Genomic DNA, 14,772 nt, shown 5'->3' with positions numbered 1-14,772 from the left:
TAATTGCCACCCATGGTACGGACAGTGTGGGTACAATTACCTTGCTGATGACCTCAGAGAGGTGGCTGGTCAATCAACCACTGATTACTCCTGTTCTTTTTTTTATATACCCTTTCCATCTTTCAGGCCACATAGGAACTGCCTGTTCATTCTTCTTACATAAGAAAATTCATAAAAGCTGAAGATCATCATATTGGTTTTCTTCATGGTGTCTTTTAACACAGCACTTACACAAATTTATCTGTGCACATCATTTATTTTTACACACAAACCAGTAGTGACTTCAAAATGAATACTCAAAGTGTGCTGACTCTGAGTGTAGTGCACAGAAACACCAGATACACACAGCTTTTAAGTCTGGGGATCACAGCATTCCCTGTTGGACATATCCCTTTAGTCCACAATTTGCAAAATATTTTTAAACTATTGCTGCGAGTCAGAAAATAAAGATCTTATGTGCACAATGAGCACATTTTTCTCTGTGGTGACATGGAGAAAGACTGTAGTCATTAAATTCAATTTTCAATCAATGGATGGCTGCTGCTTCCTTCACTGTCTTTTGTATTCATCCTTTCACTGCAACTCTTATTGCTCCACCCATCTATCCATCCACAATCAATTGTTGTTGCATTTGGACACAATAGTGGCTCTCAATCTTCCAGCCATTTACATTCAATCAATAATAAGCACATTTCTGGTGTGAATCCCAACTACTTTGTCTGATTTGCCTCTTCCCTCTGTGTAATGCTTTCATCACTGTCTTCAAATGCTACTTATTCCTGGTCATGACATGAAGAAATAGACAAGCAATATCTATGCAAATTGTTTTTATCATCCTGAGCCTTACCTACTGAAACAGGCATAACGTCAAGTATCAGAGGTTGGTATTATAATCAAAAAACAGCTGTTGAAATTATGTCCTTTTCATCATCATCAGGGGAAAATTTAACCCCCGAAGACCTAAACAGCTACCGCAGAACAAAAGTATGCACTGATCTAAAATGTTTAGTAACGCCTGAACCACTAATCCTATCAATACATTTAAATAATTCTATTTAAATGCAGTTTCTCAGTTTTTCAGGGGCATCAGATACAATCCACATGGACTTTTAGAGGTTCTGTGAACATGGAATCACTGTCATGTTCTGCAACATGGATTCATCTATAAAACCCATGTAGTTTGACAAATGATGGTTGTTGTGGATTGGCTTTGTTCTATTCAGTTAGTGATATATTTTTCTGAAAAATTAACTCCTTCCTCATTTTTCTCTGGTTTTATAATAAGATCTTGAATTTAATCTGAGTCTTTATGGAAATCTACATAGTGACCAAATTAACCCATAAGGACCCACTGTGACTTCTGTGGCAGTTGCCAAATGCATTTTTCGCTCTATTTAACCTTTCCTAAGTGATTTATCACCATTTATTATAATATTATCTTCTGAATTTTGCATTTTTTCCAGTGGAAATCATCTATTTTCCTATGTCTAATTAACTGATCATGTAGATGTTCATAAAACCTCAGTAAATTCAAAGGTTATTAAATCAAAACAAAAAAAAGAAAAAAATTGTGACTTTTTCAGCAAAATCTATCATTAACTGAAAAAAAAACCAGTGTCTCCATCTACTGTCATTGATCAAACTCTATGGGTTTTACTGGTGAATCAGTGTTGTAGAAGATGACGGTGTTTCCATGGTACGTACGGAGCCTCTGAACATCCAAATGGGTCAAATGTGATAACCATGAAAAGATGACAAACTGCATTTTACACCAATTATTTACATGGATTGATAGGATTAATTGATGAACAGTTTAGATCAGTAGATGCTTTTGGTCAACGGTGGATGTTTGGGTCTTTATGGGTTAAATGTAGGAAAATTTTCACTGAAAAATGTCAAATGCAGAGGATGATATGATAAACTGTGATAAATGACTTTCAAGAAAGGTATGCCTCTTACACATATGGTGCAGCCAGGTTCTATCTGTGTCGCTGTGGTAACACTACACAATGCTTGTTGCAATATACACATGCTATCCATCCACGTAACCAGAAGAATGTCAGCTGAAAGCTCAACAAAGTACATTTTTGTAAAACAGAACACAATCAAAACAGCAAGCACTTAAATGGGTAAATATCAAGAACAAGCAAATATGACATGAATAATTTTATAAAACAAAAGACCAATATGACAAACTTTGCACTGCTAAGCTAACACTAAGGAGATCCAACAATACAGGACTTCTGTACCACACAGCAATCAGTGAATGAGCCAAAGAAGAGCAAAAACAAACGTTGGATTATGAAGCAACGATAACACAATATGTCTTAACTTTGCTTTTTTTATGATCATAACTTAGTTTTATTTGAATGAAGCCTTTGCTATTGGCTAATCCATTGTTTTGTGTTATATACAGTATGAATGTAGAGAATAATTCATAAGGAAGTCACCACAAAAATAATCCAGGGTGAAAGCATCAAAAGTGGAAAGAAAAGGCGGAATCTGACTATCCAGAAACGTACAGTAGAAACTGAGCAAAGCCAAGTGTTTTCACATAGTAACCTCTAAACAGGGTGCTTGCACAGGTCTTAAAAGTCTTAAAAACTATGGAATTTTGTAACGCTGTTTTCTAGACCTTGAAAAGTCTGGAATTTTGTGTGAAAGTCTTAATAAAATACAGAAAAAAAGTTTCTCCCATAGTTGAATTTTAGAGTATACTCAAAGGCAGATAATCCTGTAAGATAAATACAGGAGGAAAGCATTTAAAAAAAAAAAAAAAAAAAAAAAAACTTGATATGATCTTTCTAAGTGGTCGGTGCTGGAATGATTCTAGTGAAACTTGTTTGTGTGATATCCATGCACTTTTGTGATTTTCATGTTTTGAAAACGTCTCTGTCAGTAAAACATAATTTACTGCAAATTATACATTTATTAATTCATACATTTATTAAAATGAACTTTTCTACTACACACAACAGGCACAATCTCAACCAAAAAAATAGGCATGCAAGTATTAAAGTATATAAAGTCAAGGTCTTGGGGGAAAAAAGTCTGGAATTCCTATTTGGATAAAGGGTAAGCACCCTGTGTAGAACACCACCATATTAGAAAGTTTAAGACTGAAACATTCACCCCTACTTTTCTATCTTTTTTCTCCTCATTTTGTAGTTGATCTAAACCGTCTCTATGACGATGTCAAGCGCTACAGCTGTACGCCTCGCAACTATTCTGTAAACCTCCGAGAGGAGCTGAGGGTCACCAACGCTGTGTTCTTCCCTCGCTGTCTGCTGGTCAAACGCTGTGGAGGCAACTGTGGCTGTGGCACCGATAACTGGAACAGCGGCTGCACCTGTCAGGCAGCTAAGACGACACTCAAGCTCCATGAGGTAGGTGTTAAAACAAAATGACATACAGACATATTTGTACTCCTTCAGACTGTCTTGTTTATTCTCTTCTTTTATTTCATTCCCTTTCTTTTAATTTGGAACCATGGACATCCATAGTGTACAGTGCAGCATAATCATTATACCCTCTTATGTTCACATCATCACACAAACAGACAGACTATTTTCATGTCTGTAAACACTTGACCAACTGCTGTGTTAAGCTGGTGTGATTGCTGGATGATTGTCTGTGTCAGACAGCCAGAGAAATTCGACCACATAAAGGCACATAATGACTTTTAAAAGATGGCAGAACGATTATAGTGAAGCAATGCTCAAATTATCATGAATACCTTGAACATTAGAGATTGTGCCAGTATTGTTGCAGACAATAGAACAGCTATTAAGAGGGAAATAATGATCGCAACCAAGAAGTTCTTTGTTCTGTTATAGGCTGCACCTGCATCAGTATCTCACTTATATGTAGTGTTTCCCCTGCAGTAAATAAAAATATAGACTCATGCCCTGTCTACATGAATGCCACACTAATGGAGAGATTGGAATACGATGACATCACATCCCCTTTTGCACATGTTTTATTATCATTGCATCACCTGAAACATCAAACCCAGGTGCATAAATCAGTGTATGACCTGAAGTAGATCCAAACCAGCATCATGACCAAACCCATATCTAATGGCAGAGTGGCTAATCAGGAGATTGGGGCCAATTCCCGAAGTGCCGGCTCATGTCGATCTGGAGTTTGGGCCGGTTGGATGGGAAAAATAATTTTGACACTTATCCATCACTTCTCTAATCTTCTTCTTGCATTCATTCTCCATTCATCTGACAGTGCAGCCCCTACATCGCAGTAGATTCAATGGGTTCGACCATCTGAAGGAATTCTCCCCTCCCAAATGTTGAAGTTGGTTTGGCCCACGAGTTGTGTTTTTTGGAGCGGTAGCACGAGGCAGTCGGTGGTCATGGAGGGCAGGAGTAGGACAATTCAGAGTAGGATATCGTGTATGTATTTAGCCCCTCCCCCTTTCATTTTTTCTGGATCCGCTCCTGCCTAACAATAGAGCACCTCTCTGTTGAGAAGAAAAATGCAATTTTAATTTCAGATTATTTTAATTTCAATTTATTGCTTCTGTACAAAGGTAAATACGCTTTCACTTTATCTTATTTTTTACCTTATAAATCTTTATCTGATTTAAATTTGAATTAAATATATTGTTAAAGGGAAGTGTTTTCTGTTAATTTACCAACATGTATCTGAACTTATACTCAATAAAAAGGCATTGTTAGAGTTAGCTGCTGTTTAATTTATTCAAATTCTTCCTCCGTGGAAAAAGTGGGCCGGTTTGGGCCTGAAATTCTCGAGTTGAAAAAGGAGCCCACTCAAACTCTGCCCATATCGTAAAAATTGCACTTCAACAACACACAGCAACATTTAAACTAACTTAAGGGGTCATATTTTGTTAAACCCACTTTTATTAGTCTTTGGTGCATTTATTTGTGTATTTGGGCCCTAATAGTTCAAAAATTCTGATTTTGAACCCTCCAGGTGCTGCAAAGCTATCTTTATATTCATTTGTAAAATCGAGTGGATTTCTACAACCTGTTTTAATTCCTGCTTAAATTGTTATGTCTATAACTAGTTATGTCACAACATTTGCACATATAAGGTCAAGACTTCCAATGAACATTTCTCCGAGTACGCCATAATTGTTTGTCAACAGCAGCGGTTGTAGTCCATACTGAAAATATGTCCAAACTTCGAGACGATTACCTAAAATGTTCAGCTGTTGGTTGTGTTAATGAACACAAGTGGCTGAATGGAACAGAAGGCACGGTCAACAACCTAGAGGTGGTAGGGAGTGAAGTGGCTCATGTGCATTTAAAGGGCCAGCGCTCAAAACGACCTTTCTGGTGTCATTACTCAGAAATTGGGTTGAAGATGGACCTGTGGAGTTGAATTGATGAAGAATTCAGACCCAAGCATAGCATTTACAGTTTATGTAGACCACAGGGAAATGTTTAAAAATGCATAATTCTATTTTAAAAAAAGCAAAATACCACTCCTTTAAGTTTATAACTTAAACCTATACCGTATGATGTGGCATTTTTACACTTTTCTTTTGTCATCTTAAAATGCTCCTAATAAGTGTCTGTCACATTAAGATGTAAAAGAGTTTCAATACCACCAGGTATTGAAACTCAAAAATGTTTAATTCTCACATATTGCTCATATTTCTGACAAAATTCTGACTAATCATTTTATTTGGTCTGAATGACATAATTGGCCGAACCTGGCTGAGCCCCCTGTCAATCATCCATTTTGGCCATCCAGCATCTGATCCATTATCATGGTCTCCGCATCCGATATGTGTACTTCTGAATCTGACGCTTCACTCGCGCTGCTTCTCCTGTCACTAACCACAGTCTCCTGTCTAGGATGTGTATGGATAGAACTCAAATGCACATGTGGAAGGGAAAAAACAGATTTGTAACAGAAACAACAACTAAGAGGAACAAACAGGAGTCCAATGAATGAAGGACGGAGATACAAGTCCGGAAGTCAGGTGTACTGACTAAACAGACATGTATGCACAAAGGTCAGCTTTCATGACCGTGGGACTCATACACGTACATGTACATGATGTCACACAATGTAGGATTATATAGGATGATAAATGTATGGACTCTGAAACCTCTAATGTCCACGGAAAATTTGCGGAGGCTGCGTGTTCACAGTGCGCACACCCATTGCCTGAGCACCTCATCTCCGTGGTGCAGTGACGACACTGACTCAGCGCTGCACAGACCAGACCCTTAAATACAGGGTCTACTGATGAAACAGGAGCCGTGGCAGGTGGATGATGTGTCTGATTACTGAGGGAGGGGTCCGCGGACACACTGAAGCGGACCAGACCTCCGCCTACACCTCCGCTTCCACTGCGCGCATCAGATGAGAGGAGGAAACCGTTAGAGCTAAGGAAGGGGGAAGTGGGCGGGGCTTTGGAGAGAGGCGGGTTGTTCATGTTCAAACTTTTACTAAGTGCTGTGAGAAATGCCACATCGGTAGGTATAGCTTTAACTTGTTGCTGCTTTGACAGATTAAAGCAGGGGTGTCAAACTCATATCATCAAGGGCCGGTATCCTGCATGTTTTAGATGTTTCCCTCTTCCAACACACCTGATTCAAATGATGAACCTATCATCCAACTCTGCAGAAGCCTGATAACGACCGTCAGGTGTGCTGGAAGAGGGAAACATCTAAAACATGCAGGATACCGGCCCTCGAGGACCGGAGTTTGACACCTGTGGATTAAAGCCTCTGCTACGTCCAGTATTATCCAGTCAGTGGTTTGTCTGGGCATTTGTATCAGTTTATAGTCATTTTTGTGTCGTAATATGTTGAGATGTTTTGTAAAATGGTTATTTGGAGAAAATTTATTCAAAAAATGGAAGAAGAAAATATATGTTTAGAAAATCACCCCTATCAGTGTGGACAGGGCGTTAATCCAACTATATTCAACTTTTTAGTAGTAAAATTCAAGGTAACAGCTACAGAGAGGAGATTGTATATAATAAAAACAATGTACTCTGTGATAACTTATGAAAAATGTTTATCAGTTGGTAAAAGCAGAAAGAGAATAAGGCCCTTTTGCTCAATATTCAGAATGAAACAAGAAAATGAAACAAAAAAAAAGGAAAAAGATGGAGAAGCTGCAGTTGTCAGTTTATTTTATTCATTAGATCGACATGAAATTGTTTCCACATTTTCAGAACAAGTACATTTTAATGGTAGATGGTGAGTGAGTGAGCAGACTAAGGAGTAAAATGAAACGAAACAAAATGACAAACAGAGAGAGAAGGGAAAGCCGCCATCACCTGCTCATTTATTTATAAATTAGATGAACGTGAAAGTGTCGCTGCATTTGCATAACATGTTGCTTTGGCGGTAGATGGTGAGTGGGTGAGGGAGGGGAGGGGAGTGGGGGAAAGCGCTGAGAAATTGGGCATGCAGAGTCAGGTGCTGCATCAACAATGAAGCAGCAATGCAGCAGCAGCCTCTCACTTTCCCCTTCCTTCTGTCCTCCATTTGTTTCTGTGTCGGCCCCATCTCTTTTTACAGTCTCTCCACTTCCCTCCTCTTAGTTTATTGTTCGCATTCTACCACTCTTTCTCTCTCTGGGCTTCCGTCATCCTTTCATTCTTTCCAATTCCCATTTTCAATTTATCCCTTTGCAATGCACCATTCTTGTTCTTTAAGCCTGTCATTCATTCTTTTCTCTCTTCCCTGCATCTCATTGTGTCTTTGTTCTTCCACAGCTTCATTATTGAAACATGGTCCGTAGGGCTCCCTCTTTTTCTCCCTGTTAAAAATCATACAATGGGACTCAAGACAAAAGTGGGATTTGGGTTGTAATTCTGCTGTGTGTATGTGTGTTTCTGTATAAGTCACTGTGTATGAGAGTGTAAAAAAAAAGGTGTGTTAGCATCTGTTGTCAGTGCAAAAACCTGCCTGCATACTCCTGAGTGCTTGAACAAGGATGAGCACATATTTGTAAGTATGGACAACAGCGTGTTTGCATGTTATAAAATGCTGGTGTGTATGTGTGTGTCTGTGTGTGTCTGTGTGTGTGATTTCTATTTTCTATCCTCTCCCCTTGCGGGAACTCATAGGCCTCTAACTGCTTCCTTCACTGACTTAACTTCTAAAGAGCCACATTATTACTCAGACTATTGTTTCAGTGCTGGCCAGTCCTGACATAAATCATGTGCAGTGTTGCTTTCACTGAGCCTTGGAGAACAAATTCACTGCATCAGTTCTAGAACAATTTGTACTCGCAGTCTATTTTCACATTATAAGTGGCACCTGCAAACAATCTGCGAAAAAGTGACTTTTAGTGACTTTGTTAAATTGCACTATAAAATAATTTGGTGGCACTTTATGAAGTCTTCGTGAAAACTGTACGACTGCGGGGTAATAATAAAAGCTTTTAACCTCTCCTGACATCTTTTTTTTTGGGGGGGGGGGGGGGGGGGGGTTAGATGTTTAAAATAGCAAATTGTATTCAGTGTGGTTGAATCCACACATGTGCCTATTTACCAACCTGATATCTAATGTCTTCTTTAACCCCTGGCATGTCTGTGGTGTTCGTTCAGTATGTATAGTTTATTTTAAATATTCATAAAAATTCAACGGGTTGCTCAATAGGACAACATTCAAAACACGCTCATAGAATAGACCTTGTTCTTTCCAAAGATGTCTGAGCATGCTCAGTGCACCCCTTGCCGCCTATGTAATGGAGGGTAAAACGCAAACTGCTTCTCTTAGCAGGTCAGCTCAGCTATGCTGAAAATGCAAAATTAGTCAATTTCCAGGAAACTTCCAGCAACTTGTGCAACCTCTAAAACATCTCCTTTTTCTTCCAAATTTTTTCCTAAATCATCTTTTGAATGCCAAAACCTAATGCAGGGTTCTAATTGAGGTTATCTGAAACTTTATTTTTTACCATGATTGTTGGACCACCCGAATACTGGCCCTCGAGGACAGGAGTTTGACACCCCTGATATAGAGGGTATCTCCGCTAGCAGAAGTCACCGTGGTTCCGCCCACTGAGTGGCAGAAAGAGGGAGATGAGTGGTAGCGTTGGCTTCAATACCGTCTAAACTTAAGAACAGTATTTAATAAAAAATGGGGAAGAGCTGTTGTGCGATTGATTGTATGAACAGGTTTGAAAAGCAGTTGGAGCTATCATTTTACAGGCACCGAAAGCCAAAGAAAAGAGACATAGATGGATCCACAAATCCAGGACACCAGACCTAGGTTTGTGGATTCCGTTAGGTGTCATCTAACATTAATTTATGCTGTACTTTTGAGTAAAATCATACCTTAAATTACGTATTGTTTTGGCTAACGTTACTTCTTAGTAAAGCTCTTGGTTTCATGATCAGATCTTTCATGGTTTTTGTCTTCATTTTATGATTATGAACCTTGTGCTCCTACATCATTAGTAAACTAACTTAAACTGAGGCTAACCCAGCTTTTCAAATACAGGGGAACTGGAGCATAAAGCAACAACGGCGTATTAGAGCCACATGAGAAAATAAAAACACTTGTCACTATGAGTATAAAGTCAGAAAATATCAATATAAAACCCATAATTTTATGAGAATAAAGTCGAATACAAAAAGAATCACAATGTTATGAGAATAAAGTCATAGTTATAAAAAAAACTCATAATTTAACAAAAATGTCATTCGTTTATGAGATTAAAGTTATCATATTGCTACAATAAAGCCATAATTATAAAAGAATAATGTTGCAATTTAAAAACAGGTGGGAAAAATATCATAATTTACAAGAATAAAGTCATACCCTGCTGGTCCACAGCAGTAGTATCTGTGTTGTATAAAGTACTTGATCTGAACTAGACTCAGTAAATCTCCTCAGTACCAGTAGATCATGCATATATTCACTGGGGGTCAGTACACGGTCTACTGTAAATGCATTTTGGATCAGTTGGTTTCTGCCTAGTTTTAGCCCCTGGTTGTCAGTAATGATGAAACCATGTATATTTGTTTCAGGCAAAAATCGCGATGATCCCCTACACCCTGGATGTCCGGATACGCGATTTTGGGTCACATGTCAATGTTCGTGGACAGCTCGTATGGATCCATGTCCAGTCCAATTGTCCTTAATTTTTCAATTTCATATTTCACATTTTCCCGGTCGTGCTGTGTTTACTGCTATACTCTGTCATGTTGAGCAGGTTGGTTTTTGCCACTCAGTCTGACTTAGAGGGGCGTGGACCGGGGGGGAAGTGACGTATGAGCATACCCTCTATAGTCTTGACAAAACCAACATTTTCTTGTAGTTAAAACCATTTTAGTTCAATCAAGGTTATCTTATCATCCTTATGGACTCAGAAATATATTATAGGCTGACAGTTACCATATCTGTATGTGAATATTCATGAATGAAGAATATTCACGATTATGATGAAGATATTTCGTCATAATTTTCGTTGACGAAAGCAACACTACCACAGACATGTGAGGGGTTAATATGAAATATCTTTTATGCCTATTACAGTTGTCCTCCTGTCCTATATTCTGTCATTTTTTTGTGTCTGCTGTTTCCCTTCTGTTTAAAGTGCATCTTCACCCCCACTCTGAACTGGACTGCTCCCCCGGCATGAATTTGAGAAGTGCAAAAAAATCAGGGTGAGGCCCTGAACTGCTCTTCAAACGCACTAGTCATTTGACAAAAACAGAAATTCTGTCACTGCCTCAGTTGCCCAGACCTCTTCTGTTATTTTGGGACTTTGCTGCTTTAACACATCAGCTTGGATCCAACCTGACAAACAGTTCAGCCGATCGATGCGGCGGTTGTGTCTGTAACGTTGCTGTTTATTTCAAGTGGGACCAGTGTTTCCAATTAGAGCAATAACGGATTTTCTCTTTGTTGTGGGTGAGACATTGCGAATCCAGCCCCTTCATCATTTCTGCATCGTCACTGTCTTTTTCTCTGTCTTTTGTAGGTGCTGAAGTACGCTCCGGAGGCCAATCTGTCTCAGCGCCATCGGAGGCCAAAGGTGCGCTGGGTCATAGATGAAGTCTTCCTCACACACCATGAAAAGTGTGAGTGCGCGTGTCCATCCCAGCCCCCCCGCTGAGACACTCAGACAGATGTATAAATCTGAGACTGTTTACCATCTTTTATCCATTTTGCAACAGACTTCATAACATAACAGCAACGCAAACAAATATGCAGCAAAGAAGAAAGCACCAATTATGCGACAGACAACCAACAACTTGTTCATATAAAATGACTTTTTTTCTTGCCTAAAGCCTTCCTCAGTTTGTTAAGTACTTTTAAATACACAAATGGGTTACAATTCAACAGCTAACATGTGCATCTCAAAGTGTTAAAATTTCCCAAAGACATTTTGTACAGTACAGTATGTTCTGACTGATTTTAACTTGTGTTTTACTAGGTTTTTTGTCTCGATTTGAGGCAGATCTTCCAGGTGCACGCTGAGATGAATGAGTGTGAGACAGAAGGAAGGTGGGGGATGGGCTGAAGGAAGTATAAACCAAAATAACACTTTATCTTGATGTGCAATTAGGCTAACCTCAACTCTTCAGATTTTTTGCAAACTATCACACTCAGCTGCTAATACACACATACACACCATGATTTCCACTCCTACCTAATGGCACCAAGTATAGTTATTACTTCATCAGTTTGTGAATGCCAGATATTCACTGCCCTGTTTTTCTACAAAGCGGTTCCATGTTTTGCACACATTCCTACGTGCAAATCTTCACGCTTCCCTTTGTCTGTCCCACTATACATACGCTTTTCTTTGTCTCTCACAAACTGTGTGTACTCTCTCACTCTATTCATTGCACTCTAATACATCAAACGAGGTGTCATATAAGGCCGCTGTGCTCTGCCCGCTTTTCTGAGCGTTCCTGGCATTCCATCTGCTAACCGGAATTCTGCTAACATGGATAAAACTGTGATCTTCAGACCTTAAAGGCATAGCAGAGGAAGGAGACAGAGATACTCAGGAAGAGAGAGGGGTGGGAGTTTTTAAAGGGAAAAGGGTATAAAACCTCCTCAATTCACTGTTTCAGTCAGCCTGTTCATGTTTCCAGCTCACCTGCTCACATGTATCACAATCTAACCCACTGTCCTGCCAGTTTAAAGCAGCACCACAGTGAAAAACAGATCTGTGGGAATTAGAGTAATGTTTTAGTGCTGTTTCCTTCTCTCCTGATGCTTAGAGAGGCAGAATGTAAGTGAGTGCCAGTCTGGCTGTTGCAGCTCAGGAAGCGGTCCTTTTGTTTAAGGGGTGGAGGGTTAGTCGCAGTCTGTGAGAGCTGGCAGCAGATACAAGCATGTGAATAAGTCAGCATGTCACCGCGGGTGCAAGTCTGAGCCTGTGATTGTTTGTGTGTATGCAGATAGGTAGAGTTTCACGGCTACACAGCGTAAAGTCAGTTATCATTTTCATACACATGACCAGGCAGCGAGAAATAAAGACACTGTCATCTTTCATCTTTTGATCCTTGCCTCCCATGTGTCCCAACATCTCACGATCACTTACAGGCTGGGTTTACACAGAGAAAATGGGATTTTACACACTTCTTTTGTTCTGAAGACAGACAAGGAATATATCTGGGCACTGAGACGATGCTTTGGTCACAGTGAAACCCGATCATCTGTGTGCCGACAGCGCTTTCATGTTCTGCATGTGTGTACTGTAAGTCATGGATGTTATTTCAGCAGATGTGGGATACAAAGCGCTTTTACATCGATGCAAGTGTGTCGGGTTATGTGGCAGTCGCATTCCAAGTGGTTCATCCCTTCCATACACACATGCACAGTCGCTTTTGGTCATAGTTCATCAAAGACTGCAGCTTCATTTAGCAGTAAAGAACCTTCTCAACTAGGCTTGTTTTCTCTGTTCTCTTTAGGGTTTTATTTCATTCCCGTGTTGCAATTTGAAAGACAAAGATAAACACAAACCCCCTCAAAGTGGGTGATTTGTTTTAAACTCAGAGAGGGTGGTTGGCAGGTAAATTACCCTGTATTTTCAGAAGCTAACGAGCCAGATGGCAATTAGGTAATGCGTCATTGTACAAGATGCGTTTTCTGCAAAATGTATCAGTACTGTACGACTGCATATGAGCTGAAATCTGCTGCACACAGGAGCTGTTTTGTTAGTGTAAAATGTATGCGTTGATGTATCGTATGTGTGCGTGCATCCTGAGTCCACCAATTTGTCGGTGTTATCAGCACATTCCATTGTTGTGGGCTACAAAGTGACATTCCTCTTTTTCCTCATAACTGTTTTGTTTTTCACTTCCACTTCTCTACAAAAGAACCGCAACGTCAGATACTTAAACCTGTTATCTGAACATTTCTTGGTTTATTCTAGATTCGCTTTCAGTACGCTTTAGTCCATTTAACAACAAAAAAACTGTTGTGCCGTCATTAAAGTCAGAGCAAAGTTGGGATGTTTGTCAGAGCAAAAATTGTCCAACTGCTTTTGCTGTATACAAAAAAAAATATTCATGATAAAACTGAATGCTTTCCCTGAATAATTTATTGTCTTTTTGTTGTTTTATTAAAAATATCAGCTGGTTGGTTTTGATAAATAAAGTATTTCTAGCATTACTGTCTCCGATGTTTTGATTTATTTTCCAGATCATATTTTAATCATAATAATAATCATACAATTTTTATATGTTTCTGATCAAGAGCTTGGTGTGATTACCTGTTATTGCAGTGTACCGAACCTCACAGAAGGTAAACTGTATGTATGTTTATATATTATTTATTTAACCATTTGATATCCTCACTGAGATAAAAATCTGTTTTCCAAGAGTGACCTGACCAAGAAAGAAAAAGCATTAACACTGTTACAACAATAAATAAAGACAGAACAAACAAACAACTTGAATACAATACAAATAAATATAATATCTGGTTATATACAATAAAAAGAGTTCAAGATCAATGTGGACAAATTTATAAACAATTTTGCTGCAAATTCAGAAGCAATCACATTGACCAAGTAGACTGTTTTTCTCAATCTTTTAAAATACAGTTAAATTGCCCTAAAGTAACAAGTTGTGACAGTTTCAGGTCTGCCAGTAAATCATTCCATGAAGAAGAGGCGGCGTATCGGAAAACTGTTTTATCCAACTCTGTTCTGACTTTGTAGGACGTTCTGACACTACAGACTACATGGCATTGACTTAGTTTTTATATACGGTACATTTGTACAAAGATGAAATGTAAGCAGCCCAAGGAGAGATCATGTTTTAATCATAATTGGCGAGATTTCTAAACAAATACCAGAATATCCGGACATGAATGGGAAGACATATAAAAAGCATACAGAGTACAATGGAGAACACAATGTCCACACCCAGTAATAAAACGTACAGAACAATGGTAAACAGTTGTCAACCCCTTTAGGTGTTATTAAGACGCATTCATTTCAAGAGCCGGTCACTGAAATCCAATAAAGGTAAGAATGTTACAAAAATGAAATATATCCTTTCAGGACAAAAAAAATAGGATTTGTTATTGAAGAGGAAAAGCAATTTAAGTTTCAGTCTGTCACAAAGAACTTCAATATGTGACTTTTATGACAAGTTCTGACCAATAAAAATACCTCAATCCTTACATAGTTATTTCAAGTTCAACTTCTTCTGCAGTTTTAATCGAGGAAACCTTTAACTTAGACTTGTCTGCACTTAACAACTTAATTAAATGAGACTGATTGATATCAAAATCAGAATGTAACAAGTGATGCCAGGCACAACAAACCCTGCCCCTCTCACGTATTGTAGCT

At 38.8% G+C, this 14,772-nt stretch overlaps 1 protein-coding gene across 2 annotated transcripts in view; it reads left to right on the top strand.

Annotated features, from left to right (window-relative positions):
* pdgfd (platelet derived growth factor d) overlaps window positions 1–13,583 on the top strand; it is a 94,137-nt gene extending 80,554 nt beyond the window's left edge. For both annotated transcript variants that reach the window (XM_030153084.1, XM_030153082.1), the window contains exons 6-7: window positions 3,169–3,386; window positions 10,939–13,583. In XM_030153084.1, the coding sequence (XP_030008944.1) occupies window positions 3,169–3,386; window positions 10,939–11,073 (353 nt within the window). In that variant the 3' untranslated portion in view covers window positions 11,074–13,583. The remainder of the gene's footprint in view (window positions 1–3,168; window positions 3,387–10,938) is intronic.
* The last annotated feature ends 1,189 nt before the right edge of the window (window positions 13,584–14,772 follow it).

The sequence above is a fragment of the Sphaeramia orbicularis genome, chromosome 13 (genome assembly GCF_902148855.1).
Source record: "Sphaeramia orbicularis chromosome 13, fSphaOr1.1, whole genome shotgun sequence".
Classification (NCBI taxonomy): domain Eukaryota; kingdom Metazoa; phylum Chordata; class Actinopteri; order Kurtiformes; family Apogonidae; genus Sphaeramia; species Sphaeramia orbicularis.
This window is presented reverse-complemented; position numbering and strand designations above follow the sequence as displayed.